The following is a 24,619-nucleotide window of genomic DNA, read 5'->3' as shown; positions in this document are numbered from 1 at the left end:
GTCTGTGCTTGCTTATATAGAGTGCAGTTTAAAATGTTTAATTTTCTATGCATAGCATATGCATTGCATTACTCCTATTAACATCTGTCTCAAGATAACCATGCAACTTAAGCTACTGTCACTTACTGAGGAGAGATTCTGGATGTGGAGCCACTTTTCAGAGGTGGCGCCTGCTTCCACATCGCCAAAATTCAGCACTTGTTGTGAGTCATACTGGCGGTGCTGTGGGTCTGTGTCTCCAGCACTAACTACCAGGCGTGGGTATTTAGCTGCATATACACAACACACAGACACACACATGCACAGTTACATATTCACATGAAAAATTAGCATAACGTCCATAAAATTCAATCAAATATAGTGAAACTCAATCTAGTGTTCTTCAGGGGACTGTAAACAAAATGTGGAATCTGGGAATGCTATTACTGACATACATTAATATGTGCTCGGTCAGCGGGCAACTATTAATGCCTGTATAACAGTGTATTGTGGTGAGAACCACACCCGGCCAACTTTGTCTTGCTCGTGCTGATGTTTTTAAAGCGGCACAGCGATGTATGGAGTCAGAAAATCAGAGACATATAGCATGGAGATGTAGGAAATTAAATATGAAAAAACATGGGATCGAAGACGTATGGAGTATGAGGGGCAGTGTCAGAGAGGCAGATAGAGGAACTGAGTAGGAGAAACAGGCAGAATGAAATACATTATTGTTATTATGGAAGGAAATAACATTTCCTGATACAAAAATGTCCTGGATCTAATGTTATTTTTTCTGATCTCTTGAAGAAAGTAAATTTAGGTTTGACTGCAACATATAAACGAGCTGAATGGCTGTAGAATTACATACACTGGCCTGAGTATTCAACTTCTAATGATAGCCCTCACCAATAGCCTGTAGCTCCACGACGCTGCTGGATGAAGGGGCCTCTCCATAGCGGCATGTGGCCATGGCGTAGTAGGGCCCAGCCTCGGTGGCATGAACGGAGGCTGTGATACGGAGGGATGCATTGGGAGAAAGCACACCCTGTGCAGGATTCATGGAGAATGGAGGTGGCACCTCCCAGCCAAACGAAGTCTCCAGCTCGCTGGTGGTAGATGACACAGAGTCCACTGCATGTCATTTATGCACGTATTAATAATACTGATAGTGAGTCCAATAAGGCAGATGAGGGAAACACAACCAAGAATATACACACAATAAAATGTGTTCCCCCAACACTTGAATTTTATCCAATGTTACCATTCAATGCAAACTAATAATCTTACATAAATGGTAGTATATTGAAGAAATGTGCTCTCATTATAACCAGAACAAAATAGGAATTTGGTTGATACTAAAATCTAGAAAATGTCATGGCGAGAGGTCAAACTAAAGTTAAAAAAATAATTGGCCCATCATAAGAGTGCCGAATTACGCCGTACAATACCATAAAGAAGACAATCATGATGCCCATAATAATAAGGGAGATGATGAAGAAGATTGAGGAATGTATGTGCAAGTATACAATTATTAAAAAGGTATAAATGTTCTCTACAAAGCCATACAATTGTACCTTCTGTTGTGCATGTCAAAATGGACCTCTTGATTGTGAAAGGTGGCACAGTGGCCAAAGGTCAGAGTTCCAGGCAGGTGGAGCTTGTGTGTAGGCAACGTGGCTCGCAGGACCACACAGAATCTGCCTTCTACTGACTCAAACTCCAACCGCTCTTCATATTCTCTCTGTGTACACACCATGGAGCATATATGCATTGTATCAACGCTATTCATGGCTAATGTGCTTTCATTCAATAGTTCATAGGAAGTCAAGGAGCAAATGTTTCAAGATTACAAAGTTACGAGTTCAAATATCTGTCATGGTTCAACTGGGTAATTTATTCCTCAAGGGTTGATAAAATATCTACCGCTTTGTGATGAGACTATAGTGGTTGTCAAATGAATATATTGGCCATTGGCATATGCATGTGGAATTCACACCATTGGCTGAGGCCTGCCAACAGAGATGAGTGCCATCTAATGCATGTTTGAGCAGGAAGACACCTAAGACAGTCGAGATGTGGAAAAGAGATGGACACACATTCAAAGCTAGACCCAAATTGCAATTAGTATTTGAAATATGAAAATTATAATTAATCCACGAATATGAATATTGTTGATATAGATATATTTTCAATGACTATGTTTCACGTAATATTTTAATTGTTAATATTTATTCTTGGATTAAATCATGGAAAATCGTCAAATTGCCAGGGGAAGAATTGGTACACCCCTATAAATAGTAGACTGCAGTGGAGGTCAGGTTGTTGGACCACGCAGATAAATGAGCATGAAAAGCCCAACAACAGGATTACGAGATATCCTCTAGATGGCCTGTGAAAACACATTCCTGCGGAGGGAGCTGGTAGGAACGTTGGGTTGCTCGGTCAATGGCCAGGGTCAATGGCGGCGTGGTGTATTCCGCAAATATGCCCGACTGTGAGGGCGGGCACAAGCCGGCGTGAGTAGGTTAAACGTTGAGTTTTATAAGGGCACCACAGGGTGACCAGTCCCTCCCCACCCAGCCCCTCCCACCCCCCACCCAGCCTCACCCTCCCCACCCAGCCCCTCCCCACCCTCCCCACCCAGCCCCTCCCCACCCTCCCCTCCCTCCCCACCCAGCCCCTCCCTGCATGACGGACGAACACAATAATCCCCTGTGGGCTGGTGTAACCAGGAGGTTCCTACCAGTATGAAGGCCCTTAAAAGCTCTCCATTCCTTCTGAGGGTGGCAAAATTCTATTGAATTATTGTATGAGTCTGCAGTATAACATGACTCAGTAAGGTGGAAGCTTCGGAATGTGTAATGGTTTAACATCGGAAGCTTGTCCATTCATATTTGTTCAGCAACACCCCTAGCATTACCTTTTCCAGTGGCCTGAATATGATGGGGAGAGTGTAGCTGGTGCCCGAGTTGAGGATTATGGGCTGCGGGTAGAGTGTGCTGAACACGAGGCTGCTAGGAACCCTGCAATGAGTATAATGAAGAAGACAAGGGGTTGTTTTTCTACACGATGCCCATCACAATGGAATTCAGTTTCTGCACGGAAATAAATAACGTCCCACATTTATTCAAGTTACATTTACTTGTACTATAAGTGAGTTCATAAAGTGTCTGTCTGTGTGCCAGCTTCTTCTCCAAAAATGAGAAGAACTGATGCATTGGATCTCATTCTAACAAAGTTATCCTCGGAACGTTCGTTAACTGAACTTATACAACACAAATTATTGTGTCAAAAAGCATCTCTAAACCTTTATAAATAGCTTGCCCTCAGAGGCTATCCTCCCTGTTCCTGATGACGACCGCTTGTGTCCTGATATTTTATATTCACTTTCTTTTTTATTATTTTATTGTAATTTTTTCTATCTACGTGACTTTACCGAAAGAAACATAGATTATAATTGTCAAAACATCTTGTTGCACCTATTAAAAGTGGCAATTTTAAGTCAATTAAATCGTGTGGTGGAGCAGTTATTGAGTTCCACACCTGTAGGTCAGCTTCACTGCCCTTGGCAGCACATTTTTCAGGGAGAGCTTCTTGGTGTTCTCTCGCCCAGGCTGCCAGCCTGTCCAGAGCACTTCTGCCACAGTCTCAATGCCGCAGGCCAGCACCCTTTGCCCATGGTTCTGTGCCTTTCTCCCTGCCTTGCCCACATTTGCCACGGATGTGTGTGCCTTGGGATGCTGAGTGCATCAGCATTCAGGAGGTATGGCAGATTTTTTTTATGAGTAATGCAGATATTGTGGTGGTGATGGTGGGGAGTGATGAATGTGGTTGGGAAAATATAAAGGTGAATGGTGGGGAGAGTGAGGTGGTGATGTATGACAGGAAGTGTATAGTGAGAGTGGGAAAAGGTGGTGGTGATGGTGGTTGGTAGAGAAAAAGCAATGAAGGTGTTTGTAGGTGGGTGATTAAAGTGTAGGTGGTGTTTGGGTGTTGTGATAATATAAGGTGAAGGTGGATAGTAGAAAGAGATTGATAGTGAGGGCAGAGTTTTAAAAACAAAGCAACTCTCAGTAGGCGATATACATTTTAATTTAATCTATATATATAAAAGTAAAAAATAGTTTGTGTGTGGGTTTGTGGGTTTGTCTGTGTGTTCGCATGCTTGCGAAGGATTTGGCTCTCCAATGGTGGGGTTTACGTAAAATAAAAATATCCATGTACCACGCCGTAAGCGCTATTCCTTTTTCACATCCATCAACTTTAAATTAGTTTAATTAGCGATTTAGTGCGATTTTTTGCGTGCTTTCCCTTTATTTATTTATGACGCGTGCACGGCTATACCAACTCACGCACCTTTGGTGGGGGGGACGGCCCATGCCAAGTCGCACGCCTTCGGTGGGAGGGGGACATTTTATTTCACGTAAAAAATGCTAAAAAAATACACTAAACGCTGAGGTTAATTCTTCACTGTGTGATGTCCCCCCCACCCCGATGCGTGCAGTTACTACTATACAGTCGGTACATGCTACCACTATAGGCCGTAGATATTACTGCAGAGCGGCCGGAGAGATCGTGGCTGGGGGGGGGGGGGGACAGGGGTAGCAGCCCAGCCCCAGCCTGCCAAGGTGCCACCACGGCCGGCTGGACAATCTAGGCGAGGCCGGAGGCTCTGCACGGGACTAAGCCTCACCAAGCCACTCTGTCAGGTGAGTACTTTGTGCTATAGAGTCGATAAATACTGCTATAGAGTCAGCATGTACTACTGTAGTGATAGCAGGTACCACCACAGTCGGTATGCACTGCTGTAATCATAGCAGGTACCACCACAGTCAGTACGCACTGCTGTTAGATTTTTAAGAGTAGTTTTTTAAATATTTTTTTGACCCGGGCAACGCCGGGTACTTCCCAATAGTCTTTAGTAAATCAAAGCATGCTGAGAACAGTGCCAGCCTACGGCAGTGAACTGGAATAATGCAATTAAAACCGAACCAGTTCACTTCGAGTCTATACTGCACCAAAACTTAAGATCTTCATCAGGGGTAGATATATATATCGAAGATAATGGTTTATATAGTTTATCACAGGCCTATCATGCAAAGTTGACAAGAACAAAGGGAACTACTTTAAGGGTACTAGGTGAGTTTTCATGCATTTCATTTAACTGATTTATATTATTGTATATGAGGCTGAAGAAACAGATGTCAGTTACAATACCAAGTAACATGAGCAAAGAGAAGAAATCGATCTTTCTTTATTTATATACGACTATCTTCCCGTCCAAAACCAATGTTATGGTGGCCTTATAATCTCATTGTGTCTTATAACTCACGTTATTATCGCTAATTACATACCCACAAGGACCAACGCGTATTATAAAGCGTCGCAGAATCCACGCATGTTTGTAATCATTAGCCCATGTTAATTTGCAATGTTAATAGTTACATATAGTTCATACTTTTTATGATAAAAAAAAACATTTGAACTGGACATTGTAATAATGAAAATTATACAGCTGAGGTAATATTGAAATGTCATACCTTTTCATTTAATTGGTGAGGATGCATTGACGGGGCAGGGGTTGGGCAGGGCTGACAGTGCGCCAGCATCTGAATACAAGACAAAAAGAACAAGGGTAGTCTGCCTTATATGATCTAATAGTCCCACTTTGATGCATGCTGGGATATACTTTGCATACTTATCATCTTGACAGATAATTATAAAGATCTGTCACAGCACTTTTTTGTATTACACATCAAATGACAAGGTTGGGCACACTGGCTTGGGCAGGAAACCTCTCATCAATAAAACAAAATAACTTTACATTTCAAAAACTTCCTCATTTTATTGAGGTTGTAATTCGTGGAGGAATAACAATTAAATAGCCTGGTGATTTGATAACTTGTCACAATGAAGTGTACAAGGGGCCGGCCATAAATGACGTCACGCACCTGGGGGGGGGGGGGGTCAGACATTTGTGACGATGTGTGACGAGGGGGGGGGGGTGAGAAATGTGGCGTCATATCAAAATGCGCAACTTTAAATATAGACAACACGTTCTACTTAATTAAATAGACTCTTAATAAAATTTTCTCCTACAACATCAGAGTGCAGCGCCACATTAAATACGCACTACAGTGACAATAGTTTAAAGCGATTTGAAGCATGTTTTATTTGGGGGGGGGGGCAGGCCGTGTGATGAGGGGGGGGGGGTAAAAAATCGGCCAAAATCGCGTGACGTCATTTATGGACGGCCCCAAATTCAAATAAAACATTATTTTCTGTGAATGGAGTAGCCACTAGTGGCTGGGAAGGGGGTACACGAAAGGATAACCACTGCAATAAATGCACACTCTATTCATACGTCTAGTGTCCGTGTGCTATATTCTCCCGATGAAAACTAAACTATTTAATTTTTTAAACTTTACTTTTTTTTCATCAGGTAAGGCCCACTGAGCAATATAGATTTTTTTTCCAGAAGCATCTTGGCCACAAATGATAGCTCAACGAAGTGGCTTATCGTGTGGACATTTATCGCAGCCAAATACCCCAAACGCATGTTTCTAAAGTGGAGGGAAAAACCGGAGGACCTGGAGAAAAATACACGTGCCCACGGGGAGAACAAGCAAACTCCAAATATACAGGCGAGCATTGGCCCAGATAAGAGGAAGTGATCCTTAAGTCTCTACAGATTCATTGTATAATGCAAGCTGTTTGTTCAGACGAGTCACAGTGGGAATTCGTTTCCCGAACAGGCAGGGTTCTTATTATTAACCATGTAAAAAAGATTTAACTACACATATTTGTACCATCTTCTTTGACAGGTACTATTCTACTTTACCTAGTGTTGACATCCCCAACGTTTAACAGTACTGCTTTCTTGTATTTGGATTGTCAGCCAACACCGGCCGCAACCTCGAGTTGAGGTGCACCAATTGTTCTCTGTTAGCCGCCCCCCCCACCGGTCCATGCATTGGCTACCACATTCAGATAAGCCTCTCCCCCCCTCCCCCTCTTGGATTTTTTTCCCTCACTTGATACAGTAAATTTAGCTGTGACGGTCCAACCTGATGATGGAGACTTGTGTGCCTCCGAAACGTCGTGATTTATTATTTTATTTCTATTATTATTTCTATTATTTTTATAAATTTTTATTTTTACCTACGTGACTTTACCGAAAAAGCCTAAGAGTATGAATCATTGCAGTCAATTATTCTAGTATTATTTGAGCGTTTGCATAAATGGGAGGTGCACTCTGGTTGTATGTCGTGTAACATTATCACTGCCCATCCTTGTTTTCCCACGCGTTACCACTCCAATAAACGGAGTAAAATGTGTGGTTAGAACCTGACAATTGGACCTGATCATAGCACTCCCCCCATATCAAATCAGACAAGCCGATAGGATTATTGCCAAATATTGAAACTGAAGCGCCGGGAGGTCAAATCAAAGTTGGGACCTCTGTCTGCGGTTGCAAGTCGTGTTCGAACCATGACACCGCAGGGCAGCATTCCAAACATTTACGAATACAGAAAACATCGATTCTATATCGGTAGCGTCACGCTTGATAATGATGTAAATTGACACTAATATATGAGCCGTAGACGAATGTTTAACCACAAATAAAAACGTTTAATGCTGCAAGTAAAACAATCAAAATGTAAAGTCAGCGTCTCCCTTCCCCAACGAGCACGTGCGGTTCTGAGGCAGCGGTGGAAATTCCGCATTCCTCCGACGGGGCTCGGTCCATCCACAGAAAAAAACCAGTTGATTTTCCGTTGGTTAATTCTTATATCATCGACCTCGTGGTGATGATTGACGCGATTGATCTCACAATCCTCCGAATGCAAGCGTTAAACGTTGTACGGAACAAGGCGTGAAACGAACAATCGCGTTCGTGACCAAACGGGGAACTTCACGACGGCCGCTCGCTCCGTAACTCCCCCGCGTTATCGATACAAAAGAGCGCCAGGCTGTCAAACAAACGTAACGTCTACCATCAACGTCGACGAGGGTTAAACTTGACAAGCAAACGATACGAAACGCGAATGTCGCTGGTTTACTGTGGGGGGGGGGTAGCACGGCACCTTGCGCCGCGAGTTGGAGGCGACTCGGCGGGCCGCGTCGCGCGCTGCCGTGGCAACGGAAAGGCGTGACGTCACGACGCCTTGGCCAATGAGAGCAGTCGCTGCGCCACACACTGCCAAGCATGCGGTGTAATGATGACCGGCCCTGTGTCCCGCGCGTGACGTCACTCCACATAAGGCCCACCACCCTCCCGCGTGACGTCACTCCACATGAGGCCCACCCTCCCCCCTGCGTGACGTCACTCCACATGAGGCCCACCCCTCCCTCATTATTATTCATGAGTGGGTGGATTTTGACAGTGTCGCAGGTCCAGCTGAAATAAATAATACTGGTAGGAACCTCCTAGTTACACCAGCCCACAGGGGATTATTGTGTCCGTCCGTCCGTCGTGCATCCAAAAATGGGAGGGGTGGGGCTGGGTGGAGAGGGGAGGGTGGGAAGGGGCTGGGTGGGGACGGTGGGGCTGGGTGGAGAGGGGAGGGTGGGGCTGGGTGAAGAGGGGCTGGGTGGGGAGGGTGGGGCTGGTTGGGGAGGGGAGGGTGGGGAGGGGCTGGGTGGGGGGTGGGAGGGGTGGGGCTGGGTGGGGGGTGGGAGGGGTGGGGCTGGGTGGGGAGGGGCTGGTCACCCCGTGGTGCCCTTATAAAACTCAACGTTTAACCTACTCACGCCGGCTTGTGCCCGCCCTCACAGTCGGGCATTTTTGCGGAATACACCACGCCGCCGTTGACCCTGGCCATTGACTGAGCAACCCAACGTTCCTACCAGCTCCCTCCGCAGGAATGTTTTAAAATGATTGAACACCCCCCGTGAACGGAGCCTACCGAACGAAAATCTCTCTCCCGATCCCGACGCCTGCTGTATATTTGGAGTGTGCATGTTCTCCCCGTGGTCGCGTGGATTTTTTCTCCGGTTTTTCCCTCCACATGTAGAAACATGCATTGAGATTACTGCCATGAATGTTCAAATGATAAGCCACTTTGTTTAGCCATCATGTGGCCAGGTCGCTTCTGAAAAATAAGTTAATACCTTAGTGGACTTTGCCTCAAAAGGATGGGGATGGTTTAGTTTTTGGTTTGTATGAGTTTGGTGGATTTGTTTACCTTGATCGTACTGTGTACTGTAATGTTTTTGTATTGTTGTAACGTCCTTACCCGCCCTGACTAGACATCTGTGAAAAAGAGCTTTATAGATAATCGGATTCCTCTAGTATAAATATTATGATTGTGATAGTACTGTCGTCCTTGATAGGTGTTTTCCGCAAATGCACTAACGTCCATTGAATGCAATGGTCCCAAGCCTCGTTAATGTCACGTCTTATAGAACATTCAAGTTTTTTTCTGATTCACAAAACCCAGTCTACAAGACAAAAAGAACACGAATAACGCCAAAAACATTTTAATTATCTTGACCAAAAAATTTAAATTTACAAACAAAAGCACTGGTTAGCTTAAGCCAAGATGTGTAGCCAAGAGCCAACAAATCAAACGGGCACAGTTAAAACGAACAAACATGTCACATCACTCACACAAAACCCAGCACTCACGACTAACGCGCCCGGGGAGATGCCACACCTAAAGCCATCACGTGGTCCGTCCTGGAATAGGTCAACAAATCTAACGGAAAGGATAAAATTGGACAGGCAAAGCCTCAACAGCAAGTGGCAGAAGGTGCAACACAAAATCATGAAAATTATGTTTCAGCCACTATATGCTCCTGTACTGTGTACCTCATTAGGACTGACTTCCGTCTTGGCCCACGGTGCATGAATTCCATTGATTTTGTCACAAACGAGACTGCATTAAAGTAATTGAAAGATAGAGTGCAAACTGATTCAATACACAAATGATATCCATGTTAAAAAGGGTCTTGAAGCTGGTTAGGGCCATGTTACAAAGACAGGTGAATTACATGTGCATGTCACTCACGTTTACAGTGTTGTTTACTGTGGCTTTCAGAAGGGCCATACAGGAAGGAAAAGGTCTGTACGAATATAGCTCCCAAAAAGAGTGCAAGATTGGTATTGCATAAGTTAACGTCAAACATAGGCAAACAAGCAGCATCCATCCATTCTGTCTGTGCGAGACAAATAACTAATACACATTAACAGATCTGAAGCTTTGGTTGGATGTGCTCAATTATTCAAACTCTACACTGAAAAGCATTCTCACCGATATCTGCTACTGTGATAGTATAGTCCAGTTTATCTAGAAACGTCTGGCCAATTGAACCTTATGGCGGGACCCTGGAGTCCCAAATAAACGGAAATCAAATTCGTAATTCATTTATTTTTGGCGACTCTGTCCCACCGCGCACATAAACGCCGCGACCCACCTAGCGCGGATCATTCTGTTATCATGTCGTCCAAACGCAGCGAGGACGAATGAGCAGAAGAAACAGAACTTTGATTAGCGCATCGTGTAGAGCTCGTCGAGAAGAATAGATTACCGTGTCGTTCGCCTTCAACAGACATAAAATGACGTCGCAACGCAATTTATGCGAGAGCAGGGGGGGCTTATGGGACCCCGGGGTCCCGCCATAAGGTTAAATTCTCAAAACCATTGAGAGGGTCCTTGCTTGCAATGTTTGGCAGTATTTTTGTATGTCTGGGAAACCATACGCAAACATGGGAAATGTCAAACATCACAGATAGGGTAACATACAGCGCTTGCTGTACCTCTCCTCCGAGCAAATTCGTCTCTGCAGCAAGGCATCTCACACGCATGAGTTCAACACAATCCACCAACTCCACATCGCTAAATTACAGCTGTGTAACGCCATGCTTGGACATTAGGTTTAATTTATTTGCTGCAGCAATGCTCTAAATTGCGTTGTACTTTACTCACTACTTTACCCTAGAATGTACACATAAGCAAAAAAGTCCTGGAAATAGTATACATATTAGCATCAAATTGTTTTAACATTAAGATTAATGTCATCAGCTGGGGATGACCGTAGTTTGCTCAAAACGATCTAGCAAAAGCCAACATGTTCTTTACATCATTGGCACTGATTGGATGCTTACACCAATGCCTCATGACCCAAACTAGACAAGAGTATAAAATCCATAAACCAATCAAAGCAACAAAAATATGCAAGATTACATATCTTACCAGTTACTTTCTAAATACTTATTTTGCAAATGGCTGACGTTAGCCTGTATTTGTAACTGTAAGGTTTTCCTGAATGAGGCTACTACATTTTAAACACTTTCAAACTAAGGTTGAAAGCATTAATGCATTCGTTCTCGTATGCCGATGCGTATCGGATTGGGGGCCACCATTAATTCTCATAAAGATGAAGCTGTAAACTTGTGTTGCTATTTGGGGCTTGCCCTATTTAAAACTGCCAAAAAATGTAAGGGTTGCCCAAAACTGTCAGCTTCCATATTGATTACATATTTCCAAAGACATGTTAAATCGAATTACATAATCCTTGGATATGTAACATTTTTTCATCGCTTGTTTAGTATTTAAAAGCCAGGTTTTGTACCATGGAAGCTAGTTCGTCCTTGAAAATTGATTAACCAGTTGCCAAGTAGGCTGTGGTTAATCGATCATGTAATTCCTCAAACAGGTATAGGGTATGATCATAACGTTGGTTACCATGAGCAGGTAGTGCGATTTGCACATTACACAAATTGACTTGCACAAGAGGTACGTTTGTCAACCCGAGATGAGCAGCCATCAACACATGACCGTCTTACCAACTCCCAACCTTCCATTTTCAAGTTGCGATAAATTCCTAGATTTGCATCAATATAATCCTCATCGGGTTACTTCTTGCAATGGTTGGAGCAAACCTGACCTACTGCAGATATGCATTTATTTTTTTAATGCGAGGCAGGGAAACAATTGGCATTTGGGATTTTATTCTCAATAATCCAATTGTGATAGTGGTGTTTTGAAGAGATTAATAAATATGCAGTCTAAACTCTCGCAGTGAACAGTTGTTTTGAGTGTTGGGGAAAGGACCTCCTCACACGATGTCATCATTAGAAGCCAGTCTTACCACAGCTGGATGAAAGCCACTTCACACAACTGCCATTCTTCTCAGTTGTGCAATGCCACAATCCATCTTGCACCTGCGCATGACCTGACCTCATCACTCCATCAGGCATTATCCCCTCCAGCCATATGCTTTTCTCAGTCACTTAATTTCCTTAACAGTAAATCGTTTTTTTTATTTGCATTTATGATGCATGTGTGCCTCTTGCTCTACGTATAATTTCCAGTATGCAACTCTCCATGCTTCTTTGAATACTTTAAAATGTTTGGTCCATGTGGCCAACCGATTAGCATGGTTGGCTACGTACGGTGCGAAGTAAGTTCAACTTACATACTTTAATACACATATTCTGCCCCCTTGTGTTGCCTTATGGAGGGTGTATGCCAAAATGGTGCACTGAAATTTTCTGCAGAGGGAATGGCACATCGAAATCAACAAAAAATATTAGACCTCAGAGTAGGTATTTGCCGAAGTTAAAAAAAGTAAACAATATACCATAATGCATTTTTGTGCCGTTACTGGTAAGTCGACTGAGACCATCCACTTATGACAATGTGGGTTCATCATGGGTGATGACCTGTTTTTGAAACCAAGATCTCAGCAATGATCCAATAAGAATGTTAAGCCTCCTGAGCCACCATTGGAAACATACCAAACACACGTGCTCAGTGCTCTTAACAGCTCCAGATAATAAATTAAAGGCAGCACAAAGTCATTGCTCTGAAGCAATAAATGCATGTTCGTGCAAATTGAATGAGAAATGCTGAAAATTATATTCATAGAAAGTCGGTGCAAATATATGGAACCATTTTTACTTCCGGGGCAAAATGAGTGAAAACTGTATGCGCATGAGTAAATGAAGACAACCAAAAGCTTGAATTGATTGCTTGTTTTCAGTTAAAACATCAACTCATACTCCAAGCACCTACATTGTAGTTGTGTACATGGTAAAACCACAGCTTTTCTGGCAAAAACATGTGAACTTAATTGGGCAAAAGCTATTCCTTTTTGGGCTGGTTGCCAGTGAACCCTGCACAGCAAAGATGTTACATTAGCAAATAAAACTGTACTCATTATGTGAGCCACTCTGACCAGTCACATTCATGAGAAATTAACTACTTAATTATATAATCTTGGCAGAAATAATAGCATGCTCAAATGCCTTTGGATTTTAAAAAAGTTAATTCTTACCATGGCTTGCTGTCTGTAGAACTGTTACAAAAGCAACCATTGTAACAGTGGGTCTCATACTATGAGCACATATCCACGAAAACAAAACTATTAATCTGAATGTAGATTAAATCCTGCATCTAGTCATGAAGCCTCGCTGAGTTGCACGATCTCTTACGCAAGGGTCTGCATAGAGTCGTTTTGCCAATTATTGAATATTTTTACATGAATGGAAACCAAAGTGCCTGGGGAAAACCATACAAGGGGACGACGCTTCTAAAATCCATAAGTGTAGGTCAGTAACCTTGCTATTCTGCCATCAACTGGATACCTCAAAGCCAAGTTAGTTGTTTCACTCGTACAATGAAGTCTGTGTACACCTAAACCTGGCTCTAAAGTTCTTAAATGCATGGCCACTCTTATGTCTTATTATCGTGATGAGAAAATCGGCAATCTGCAAAGTTTATTACAGCTATAAAGCCCCACTACATTTACACATCTGCACTGTTGAAAGCGTGTGACCTTGTGAATAGGACTCGGGATAAATAAGAAGTGCGTGTAAGCTTCGAGTAACCTGAGCCGAGCACAAAGCATTACACAGCAATGGGGCATCCCTTAACGGCTGCAAACTGATTAAACCCAAACCCCGTGGCACACTGCTCGTCTCTCCTCCATCAAACAGTCACGCCCCTGCACGTGACACCAAGCTGATCAGCTCTGAAAAACACTCGTAAACAAATTCAAGAGGAAACATTAAATTCGGACACACGTTTAGATGAAAGGTGTCCATTTCTGTCACTGGTGATACACCTGAACTCGAAGGGCATGCAATGCTGCAGGCACACAGCGGGTAATTACCAAGGTAAAGTCTGTGTGGTCGACCACAGGAGCTCCTGTCCTTGCCCCTTCTGCGAGAACATGGTCACATGATTGTCCAGCAATGCAGTCTCTGCGAGCAGTAAACCTACACCGGGAGAGTGGCAATGGTGTGCCCTCCCACATGCGCATCCCTTCCACACACGCACCCTTAAACGTTCACAGTTTATACTGAGCCCTGCCAGTGCAGCGTGGCTTCTGTTGGTGGTGGTGGTGGCAGCATCTGTGCTACGAGCCGGAACAGGCGGGTGTTAGCTGAGCTCGAAGCCAGCGGCCGACTCGATGGCATAAAGGAGCTTCCCGCGCATCGTCTCTTCTTCCAGAAACTCGGGCAGCTTGAGCAGATTCATGCAGGTGCTGGCCGTGGGCAGGCGCTCAGGGTCGGCTCCGCCGTTGTGAACGCAAAATGCAGGGAACAGCTCCTGAGAGAGATGATGACATAGGCATGAGGTAGAAAGGATATAACAGTATGTTAGGAAATCACGGGGTGGCAAGAAGCATCACCATTGATCATCAAAGCATTTCCCTGCAAAAATAAATATGCATAGGACAACTGCTGTTGATGTGCCATTTGATTTGAAGCTTTCGTGACTGCAGGAATCCATACTCTAATTCCTCACATTAACATGATGCTAATCTCTCACATTATCATAGATACTTCCGTGCCCAGTTACATGCTAATTTCTCACTTTAACATCATGCTAATCTCTCACATTACCATAGCCACTTCCGTACCCAGTTACATGCTAATTCCTCACATTAACATCACTAGACCCAGCCACTTCTTTATGACCCTTGGGCTACACCCACTTCAAACCTTTTAAAACAGTCTGCATCAGCAGCAGACCATGCTTTCCCACCTGATGACGGACGCTTGTGTAGTACCGTCGAATACAGGTCGACACCCGGGGTTGAGGCACACTGAGGTTTATTACAACAAACGTTGTGACATACACACTTGAGGGGGTATTGGCCCCCTCACCCGTCTATCTGAGGACACACCTCCTAGCTAACCCTAGCCTGCCTCAGAGTCCTCCTCTCGTGGACTAGGGGAGGCTATCTTGGCCCGACACTGGTCAGTCGGGCCCGGTACCCAGAGTCCAGACCAACACTGGCTCTGGCTCTGGCACCACGCCACTGGCTCGAGCCTGCGCGGTCCTAACAAGGACGGCGTACCAGGGGGAGACCAGGGCTCTATCTCGGACGTCTTCCGTCTTCTCTTCTTAGCTAACCCAACTCTCCCTAGCCCCCCGATACATTCCCCTTTTATACATCCCCCTCCCTGAGGGGTGGGGCCCCGGGGGATCGTAACGTCCGAAGCGCGGACGTCGTAGAGGGCACCTGCCCGTGCACTGACGTAGCCCCGCCCACTGTGCTAGTTTCCCGTAGGATCCCATACATATCAGCTCGACACATATTTCCTCCGTAAGACCCCTACATCACCCCCCCCTGTACAGCTCGCAGCCGTCCCGGCTGCAACATCGACAATAAAAGTTTATTCAGCCCTCGATACCCCAGCGTGTGCCTCATTTTTTTTCAACAATAACGCAACGAGAAGAACAACAGGAAGAAAGAAAAAAAATAACCCGACGAACCCCCCCCCGCGAATAAATACGAAAACCGTAGGGCGAGCGTATATACACGTGTTTCTTTACCTGGAGTCCCCCCCCCCAGCCCCCCCCCCAGAAGACACACAACACACACAACACACACAACACACACAACACACACAACACACATCCAATAATCGTACAACGCAGCGCGGCACGTGCCGGGAACACAGCACGGACGCCCCACACCGTGAGCACAACATGCGAATGTACACCGGAAAGAGAAGCCACAAAAGACGCAAAAAAAAAAAAAATTCTTCTCTTTTTTTTTCACAAGAGTTTGCGCATTTTTGCGCGCGTCCTCGCCGCAGGCCCGTCACACGGGACAGGCGCGGCCGGCAGGCCGTCGGCCGGCAGGTCGTTGGCCGGCAGGTGTTCATCACAGAGCGAGTCTGTTGCCGACGTCGCAAGACCCTCAGCATCACCTGCGGGGGTCGTCGGGCGTGAGCCCGTCACTCCCGGTGCGCCTGGGGGTGGGACAGCCGGCAGCACGTTAGGCGGGAGCAACGGAGAAGACCCCTCTGAGTCGGACGCCCCCCCACATGCTTGGCCACGCGCGTGTGTAGTGGGATCTCGCACCGCAACGAAGGGTTTTAGCCTGGCAGGGTGTACAAACCACCGGCGCCTCCCCCATTGAATGCGCACGCACTGAGGTCTCAGGACCTCAACCACCTCGACGGGACCCCGCCACGGTCGCAGCAGTTTAGAGGAGGACGCGAGCGGTACCTGGGGACAGTGCAACCATGCCCTGTCCCCCGGCTTCCACTGTATCACATGCGCGCGACCCATTCTGAGGCGCTCATTAGCCCTCTGCCGCCTGGCAGAATTCTGCATGGCAGCATCCCGAGCCTCCGTTAATTTTTCCAGGTTGAATTTAACATGTTCGGCCAATTGAGTTTTTCCCTGCGGCGCCGGGATCTGCAGTTGGGCCTGAACAGGTGGCTCCGGTTCGCGGCCATACATAAGGAAAAAGGGGGAAAATCCCGTCGCAGCATGGGGGGCCAACCGGTATGCTGACAGGACCCCCTGAATTTTCAAATCCCAATCCGTCTGTGAGTCAGAAACGTGCTGCGACAGCATCGACGTGATGGTACGATGCAACCGCTCGACCATCCCGTCGGTTTGTGGGTGATATGGAGAGGTGCGAATCTTTTTAGTGCCAAGGATCTCACAGACCTGTTTGAGCAATTTGCTTGAAAAATTTTTACCCTGGTCGGTCAGCAGCCTCTCGGGAGCACCTTTGTCAAGGACGTATCCCTGGACAAAGGCCTCCACGATGGCTGCCGCCGACTGGTTGGCCAGGGGCCAGGCCATAGGCCAGCGCGTGAAATATTCAACCCCGGTTAGCAAATACCTATTTCCCCTAGGGGTGGCGGGGAACGGTCCTAGAATGTCCAGCGCGACGAGTTCGTTCACCCGGGAAACCCTGATAGATTGCAGGGGCGGGTTCGACTCCTTCGCTGGTGGTTTGCGCTGCGCACATCTAGGGCACGATCCTAATAGATCCCCGACATCCCTTGTCATGCCCGGCCAAAAGAAATCAAGTTGGAGCAAGGCCAGGGTCTTTTGGGTACCCAGGTGGAGGAGGCGCTCGTGAGCGGCCCACACCACCCTACCCCGTAACCCCGAAGGGACCACCAGCCGGTGGCGATGGGATTTCCCGTCCCAATGCATTAACAAGCCACCGAGCATTTCCCATGCGTCGGCATCACCCCTCCCCCGCCCCCGGTCCCTGACGCGGCGGCGCAACGCAAGGAGGGAAGTATCTTCCATTTGCAACCGGCCCCATTCCGTAGCAGGCAACCCCAACAGGGAATCAGAACCCTGTTGTGCGATAGAATTAGTCATTGATGCTGCGTCATCAGCAGCCGCCAAGACCGGGACAGGCAATTCAGCAGGATGCCTGCACCGACCCGACCCCAGGAGGCATGCGCATTCGGGGGTGGTCGGCATGCGTGACAGGGCGTCCGCGTTGGTGTGGCGAACGCCCTTACGGTACGTGGTCTGAAAGTCAAAATCCTGGAGAACCTCCAGCCATCGAGACAATTGTCCCGATGGTTGTTGGACTCGCAGGGCGTACTGTAGCGCTGCATGGTCTGTACAGACGGTGAAACACTGTCCGTACAGATACGGCCGGTACTGCTGGATGAAGTAGACAATTGCCAGCAGTTCCCGACGCGTGACACAATATCGTTGCTCCGCTGGAGACAACACTCGGCTACCGTACGCGACCACCCGTTCGACGCCCTCGACCACCTGGGACAGCACGCCCCCAATACCTGTGTTGCTCGCGTCAGTATCGAGCACAAAGGGTTTTGAAAAATCTGGATAAACCAGGGGAGGGGCATTAACCAGAGCGTCCCGAAGTGAGCGGAACGCAGCCTCCTCCTCCTGTCCCCAATGGAAACGGACCCCCTTTGACGTCAAAGCGTGCAGGGGTTTAGCAATGGTGGCAAAGTCCGCGACAAAGCGTCGGTAGTATGACGCGAAACCAACAAAGCTCCTGACCTCTCCCACCGAGGTGGGAGTCGGCCAGGAGCTGACGCACTGCGTTTTGGCGGGATCGGTAGCAATACCCGAGCGCCCTACGATGTGCCCCAAATAACGTACCGATTCGCGCAACAAATGACACTTTTGGGGTTTAAATTTCAAATTAGCAGCCCGCATTTTGAGGAAAACGGCCCGCAACCTCTGGAGATGCTCGTCGAATGTTCTGCTAAAGACGATAACGTCGTCCAAATAGATTAAACACGAATCCCACTGCAATCCAGCCAAAACCAATTCCATCAATCGCTGGAAAGTCGCCGGCGCCGAGTGTAATCTCATCGGCAACCGGTTAAATTGGAAGAGACCATGTGGCGTACGGAATGCGGTTTTAGGCTTAGATTCATCGTCCAGAGGAAGCTGCCAGAATCCCGAAAGCAAATCCAATGTGGAGAAGAATCGCGCCCCCGCCAAGGCGTCGAGCGATTCATCAATACGGGGAAGCGGGTATGCGTCAGCAACGGAAATTTTGTTGAGGCGGCGAAAATCGACGCAAAACCGCAACGATCCATCCTGTTTCTTTACCAGAACGATCGGTGCTCCCCACGGGCTGGTAGAGGGAGAAATGATATCGGCGGCTAACATGTCATCAACAGCCGATTTGACATGGTCCTTCTCGGCGGGACTCAGCCGGAAGGGATTTTGGCGTATAGGCGCGCTGTCACCAGTATCAATATGGTGACGCAGCAAATGGGTGCAGCCCAGATCGAATTTGTTTTGACTAAACACATCGGCGAATTCGCGCAATAGTGTCCTAAGTTTTTGACGCTCTACATCCGACAGGTCCGTCGATCCCGCACAAAGCGCCTCAAGCCACCCTTCATCGGTGTCCGAATGTGGAGTCGGCAGAGTGGCAGCGTGCACGTGATTTGCGACAGACTCCTCACAGGGCACCGGCGTTGCGTGAGCAAGCACGGTCCCCTGGGGAATTACCACGGCCTGCGACCCCACATTGAGGACCGCGATGAAGGGGTCCCCGTCCCCCCTTACAATGGTCTGAGCGGGAATCAAATGCGGCCCGCTAACCCCAGCCCTAGATGGGCCGAGCAGGACACCCTGGTCCCCAACACCTTTAGCGAAGGGCCTACGAAGCTTTAGGGGCACCAACATTTGTGCCCCCGGCGGCACGCGAACCGTCTGAACTACAAACGCGGGTACCGTCGCGAGCGCCGAGCGATCCGTAGTAGGGGAAGGCAAAAACGCCATCCGCCGTCCCGACGGGAGTTCAATGCAACCCTGATTAATCATGATCCGAATCGGCATTTTGCCCAAGAAATCCGTCCCCAGCAGGCACGGAACCGCCAGCGAGGAGGACACAAAAATAGGGCCGGACAATTTAATATCACCGATCGAAATTTGCGCGCGAATCTGCCCCATGATACCCAGTGAGCCCCCGTTAGCAGCGTAGAATGGCACATTAACCGGTAGCAAGGGACGACTTTGGACAGGGAGAATGTTGTATATTAGTTCCGAAATGATGGTTGCCGACGCACCTGTATCGACGAGGATACGCACTTCGACCCCGTCAATATACCCTACTACGGCCGACGACCCCGACGGCGCAGCTAGAACGCGATGGGCCAACACGGACCACTGGGCGGGTTCGAATTCGGTCCCCATAGTGGTTCGTGTTGGCCCCATGGTGTGCAATGTTGGCCCCCCGTTCGTTGCGGTGTGTACATGTGTAACGGGTGTGTGCTTTGGCCAAACATGTGGGATGCCGCGACTCGCCGGGTCATGTCGGTGGAGCTTGGGAGGAGGAGGAGGAGGGCCGGCGTCCCGGCGAGGCGTCGTCCCCCGCTGTCGAGGGGAGCGGCACCCCAAGGCGACGTGGCCCCGGACGCCGCAGTTATAGCAGCGCGGGAGCGCAGGTGGTGAAGACGGGCGGACGGAGCGGGCCGACCCATCCCGGTCCGCCCGTGCTCCCATCCGTTGCTGCTGTCGGAAGTCGGCGGCGTAGACCTCCTCTGTCGGTGAGGTGATGGCAGCCACCGTACGGCCGGCAGCTGCCCTGCTGGCCTTCCTTCGCTGCGACAGGAGGTTGGCGTGGAGGAGCCGCGCCGCTTGGAGGGAACCCATCTCCACGTCCTCCTGCGCGACGATGGCGACGTCCAGGTCGTCCGCCAGCAGAAGGATCTTCTCGGTGACCATGGCGTCGACGCCTTGGTCATCCATACGAGGGAAGGCCGTCTTTGCGAGCGCCAGAAGGCTGGTACGGTAGGCGAGGGGCAACTCCTTCGCACCCCGCTGGCGGTCGTAGAATCGCTGCCTACACTCCGCCGAGGGTCCGTAAACCCCAGCCAGCAATTGCAGCGCCATCTGAAGAGTAGAGCGCTTGTCCCTCGATGCGGACGTAAGAGCGGCGAGGGCGTCGCCCTCAAGGAGCGCCGGTAGTGCGCAGAGGGCTTCGTCGTCTGACCACCCCGCCATCTCTTGATGCGCGAGGAAGCGCCGCTGAAATCCCCCCCAGTCGCCCTCCTCAGCCACAAACTCCTTCAGCGGGGGCAGCCTTTGGTGTAGTGCAGCGACCGCCGTGGAGGCCCGCACTTTGATGTCCCCGCGACTCGGCCGAGCGTCAGCACGAACGGCAGCTGTAATCGCCTGTCGCGCAGATAGTGACGCTCCGTCCGAAGGCGGTGACGCGGCAGCCCCAGCGGAGCCGATGTCGGACCCCAAGTTGAGGTTGGCCACGCCCTCGGCAGCTGCTGCGGCGATGGCGGGACTTTCAAAAGTGCCGTCGGTAGAAATGGCGGGAAGGTGCATTGGCCGTCGGCTGTCCTCGCCCCGCGGTGGTCCAGCAGCCCCCAGCCGAGTGATGGTCTCGAGTGTGGCGGCAGCAGCGTATAGCAGCTCCGCCAACCTCGCGTGCGCCAGCCGCAGCCCGTCGGACAGCAACTCCCCTTCCTCCCGATGCCCCGGTAAGGACGCATTCGGTCCCGGCTGCTCGTTGCCCCCATCAGCCGTCTCTGGTACCGCACTTCCCGCGGTGTCTTACGCCTCCTGCACCCCGGCCCGAGCTGTTCGGCGCGTGTCCATGTTCGTTGTTGTTTACTTCTGACGCCAGATGTAGTACCGTCGAATACAGGTCGACACCCGGGGTTGAGGCACACTGAGGTTTATTACAACAAACGTTGTGACATACACACTTGAGGGGGTATTGGCCCCCTCACCCGTCTATCTGAGGACACACCTCCTAGCTAACCCTAGCCTGCCTCAGAGTCCTCCTCTCGTGGACTAGGGGAGGCTATCTTGGCCCGACACTGGTCAGTCGGGCCCGGTACCCAGAGTCCAGACCAACACTGGCTCTGGCTCTGGCACCACGCCACTGGCTCGAGCCTGCGCGGTCCTAACAAGGACGGCGTACCAGGGGGAGACCAGGGCTCTATCTCGGACGTCTTCCGTCTTCTCTTCTTAGCTAACCCAACTCTCCCTAGCCCCCCGATACATTCCCCTTTTATACATCCCCCTCCCTGAGGGGTGGGGCCCCGGGGGATCGTAACGTCCGAAGCGCGGACGTCGTAGAGGGCACCTGCCCGTGCACTGACGTAGCCCCGCCCACTGTGCTAGTTTCCCGTAGGATCCCATACATATCAGCTCGACACATATTTCCTCCGTAAGACCCCTACACTTGTGTTGCGCCCGAAACGTCGTGATCTATTTTATTTAATACCTACGTGACTTTACCGAAAGAACCAAAGAGTACGTTATCATTTTACTGACCCCCAAGTTGACCCCGTATTGGGATTTGCACTCAAAACATTCCGATTGTGTGTCCCTTGCTTAGTCTCACCTTAAAGCCAAGAAGAGGCGGGCGGGAGCAGCTGGTGACAAACTTCAGCAGCTTGCGTTTCTGCTCATCCGTAAATCCCTCGACTACATGCCAGAACACTTTGATGACGGGGTGATCGGCTGTGTATCCACCTGCCAGCCCCGGACACACAGATACACATGCATACATAGATGCAAATATCGCCAGTATAGCAAACACCTATTAAGGCCAGGACTATGCCTGGTCACCTTTGTGCTCATGTTTTCACACCACACAAGGTATTAATTTAGGGCTGAATCAATCAAGGAGGGGCCAATGAGAGGTTAAAATGCCACTTGCCATGGCCAGGAATCGAAATAATGCTGCCATGTTCATTGTGCAATGCATTAAGCATTGCACCACCACACTCTACAAAAGCACACCTACACATGTGTAGTGACATGGGAGGGGAGGGGCTGCTGGGGGGCTCTGGGACCCTGGGCGGCCCAGGCACTTGGGCCCCTTGGCGCCGGGCGCTGGGTTCCCAGGCGGCCCAGACGCTTAAGCCCCTTGGCGCCAGGCGCTGGGTTCCCGGGCGGCCCAGGCGCTTAAGCCCCTTGGCACCACCAACGGGGGGGGGCTGTGTGTGCTCTGTGGGATATCTGGGGGCGCACACGGCCCCACCCCTCGTTGGGGACTAGGCATAAAAGGGGAGCTCTCTGGACAATCAGGGCCAGTTGTAGCTCAAGACCCAAGACCAGCCATGTGAGGACCCTGGGACGCTGTGAGGGCCAGTGGTGGGACTCTGGAACTCCTGGCTCTACGTCCTTGTGAGGGCGAGTTCCAGAGCGTAGCCAGAGTAGTGTATCTAGGCTGTGTACTTAGGCTGTGTACCTAGGCTGTAACAGAGTATCAGGACTGTTGGAGTGCTGTTGGATTGTAATAAAGAAGTTACCTCTACAAGTGTCTCCGGAACCCATTACACATGTACACAAAAACTAAAGATCCACCATCCGGCCCAGAAGATGTCCCTCATCAAAACACTACACCATAGGGCCCGCTGCATCTCCGACCAGCGCCACCTAGCCAGTGAACTGGAGCACGTACAGCAAGCCCTCAAGATGAATGGATACTCAGACCGCCCCAACCATGGGGAGACAACCATCTGAGGACCCAATCAAAACCATCACCTTGCCATACATAGCAGGTGTTACCAAAAAGATTTTCAAAATCTTAAACAAACACAATATTCAGGTCCGATTCAATACAGTACACAACATTCGTGATTTGATCCCATCTGTGAAGGATGTTATTCCTGACATGCAATACCCTGGTGTCTACAAACTAAGTTGTATCTGCGGTAGCAGTTACATTTGGGAAACGAAACGACATGTCTTGGACCGTGTTCGCGAACACAAGGCAGATTTGAAACATGGCAGAACCAATACCTCTGCAGTGGCTGACCATTGTTTTAACGCTGTGGGCTCACATGATATTGTTTTTTTCCGAGACCAAGGTACTCTGCAAACCTTTGGGCTACTATCAAAAATTTGTCCATGAAGCCATCCAGATATATAAACACAGAGACAATTTCAACCGAGAAGATGGGTATAAGCTGAGCAATCATTAGAAGGACGTTATTAACCAAGTAAAGTCGTAACTTGCTGTGGTGCTTCCATTCCTTCCCTGCCGTTTGGCTGTTATCTCCAACTCTCTGAGTTGCATTGCCCTGTTAGGTGCCTCTGCATTAACGGGCTGGGCTCTGACTAACATGGCCACCTCTGTTCCCTTAGCCTCGATGTACTGATAGTTCTGGCTGTGTGATGGGCTTTGTCTCACTGGCACGACCACTGTTGCGGTGGTTCCCTTGCGTGTACGCTCTTGCCTCACAGCGCAGTTAGCAGCGCCGCAGCTTGTGTAAACATGACATTCACTTACTAATCCCCCTAATCTCCCTGCGTAATCTCTCCCATCAACATAGTGCTAACCTCCCAATAACACTGCTGTTGTACGCATATGTGGGGAATGATACTCTTATGCAGCGACGGAAGCTCATTTCATGCTAATCTCTCTCCCTAATCTCTCTTTCCCTAATCTCCCCCATTAACACAACTGATGCGCTTGCATCCGGGGATGGAATTCCTTTCCAGCTCAGACCCCGCTTGCTTGCCCATCGCCACGTAAATAACCTCTTGTTGTAACAGCTCTCTCGCTGGTTCAGCAGTTCCACTGTTGGATTATTTTTTCCATCTGAGGACGACCGCTTGTGTTGCGATCGAAACGTCGTGATACATTATTTTTTTGTTTAATTTTTATACCTAAGTGACTTTACCGAAAGAACCAAACAGTATCCACTATATAGCCTTATAGGCCAGAACAGTATTTGTTGTTAGGTTCAGATACCATGCACCACTGACGTTGCATACGATTGGGAACGGAATCCTGATAATTGTGCCCTCTGTAATATTGGTCTCCGTAAGACACTTACCAGAGTAGTTGGTGAAGTTCTTGAGGTCCTGTAGGTCAATGGGGACCTGTGCTCCAGAAAGCAGCACCTACAGCCATATGAAGGGGAAATAGTAGGTGGGGCACAGCA

The 24,619-nt window shown here is 48.7% G+C and overlaps 2 protein-coding genes across 6 annotated transcripts in view; both read right to left on the bottom strand.

The window, feature by feature from the left end:
- CFAP65 (cilia and flagella associated protein 65) overlaps nucleotides 1-8,228 on the bottom strand; it is a 47,799-nt gene extending 39,571 nt beyond the window's left edge. For 2 of the 3 annotated variants that reach the window (XM_078614682.1, XM_078614770.1), the window contains exons 1-7: nucleotides 8,070-8,228; nucleotides 5,523-5,591; nucleotides 3,526-3,722; nucleotides 2,903-3,005; nucleotides 1,557-1,723; nucleotides 889-1,088; nucleotides 127-269 (exon numbers count right to left, since the gene is read on the bottom strand). In XM_078614682.1, the coding sequence (XP_078470808.1) occupies nucleotides 127-269; nucleotides 889-1,088; nucleotides 1,557-1,723; nucleotides 2,903-3,005; nucleotides 3,526-3,722; nucleotides 5,523-5,591 (879 nt within the window). In that variant the 5' untranslated portion in view covers nucleotides 8,070-8,228. Of the gene's footprint in view, nucleotides 1-126; nucleotides 270-888; nucleotides 1,089-1,556; nucleotides 1,724-2,902; nucleotides 3,006-3,525; nucleotides 3,723-5,522; nucleotides 5,592-8,069 lie in introns of those variants that run through there. The other variant, XM_078614848.1, reaches the window with a different exon arrangement.
- A 1,221-nt stretch (nucleotides 8,229-9,449) lies between these two features.
- UBE3C (ubiquitin protein ligase E3C) overlaps nucleotides 9,450-24,619 on the bottom strand; it is a 50,315-nt gene continuing 35,145 nt past the window's right edge. For all 3 annotated transcript variants that reach the window (XM_078614416.1, XM_078614581.1, XM_078614500.1), the window contains exons 22-24: nucleotides 24,512-24,578; nucleotides 22,066-22,196; nucleotides 9,450-14,543 (exon numbers count right to left, since the gene is read on the bottom strand). In XM_078614416.1, coding sequence (XP_078470542.1) covers nucleotides 14,373-14,543; nucleotides 22,066-22,196; nucleotides 24,512-24,578 — 369 coding nt within the window. In that variant the 3' untranslated portion in view covers nucleotides 9,450-14,372. The remainder of the gene's footprint in view (nucleotides 14,544-22,065; nucleotides 22,197-24,511; nucleotides 24,579-24,619) is intronic.

This window comes from Lampetra planeri, chromosome 1, assembly GCF_965212315.1.
Source record: "Lampetra planeri chromosome 1, kcLamPlan1.2.h2, whole genome shotgun sequence".
Lineage (NCBI taxonomy): Eukaryota > Metazoa > Chordata > Hyperoartia > Petromyzontiformes > Petromyzontidae > Lampetra > Lampetra planeri.
The sequence above is the reverse complement of the archived record's forward strand: the minus strand, read 5'-3'. Positions and strand labels throughout refer to the sequence as shown.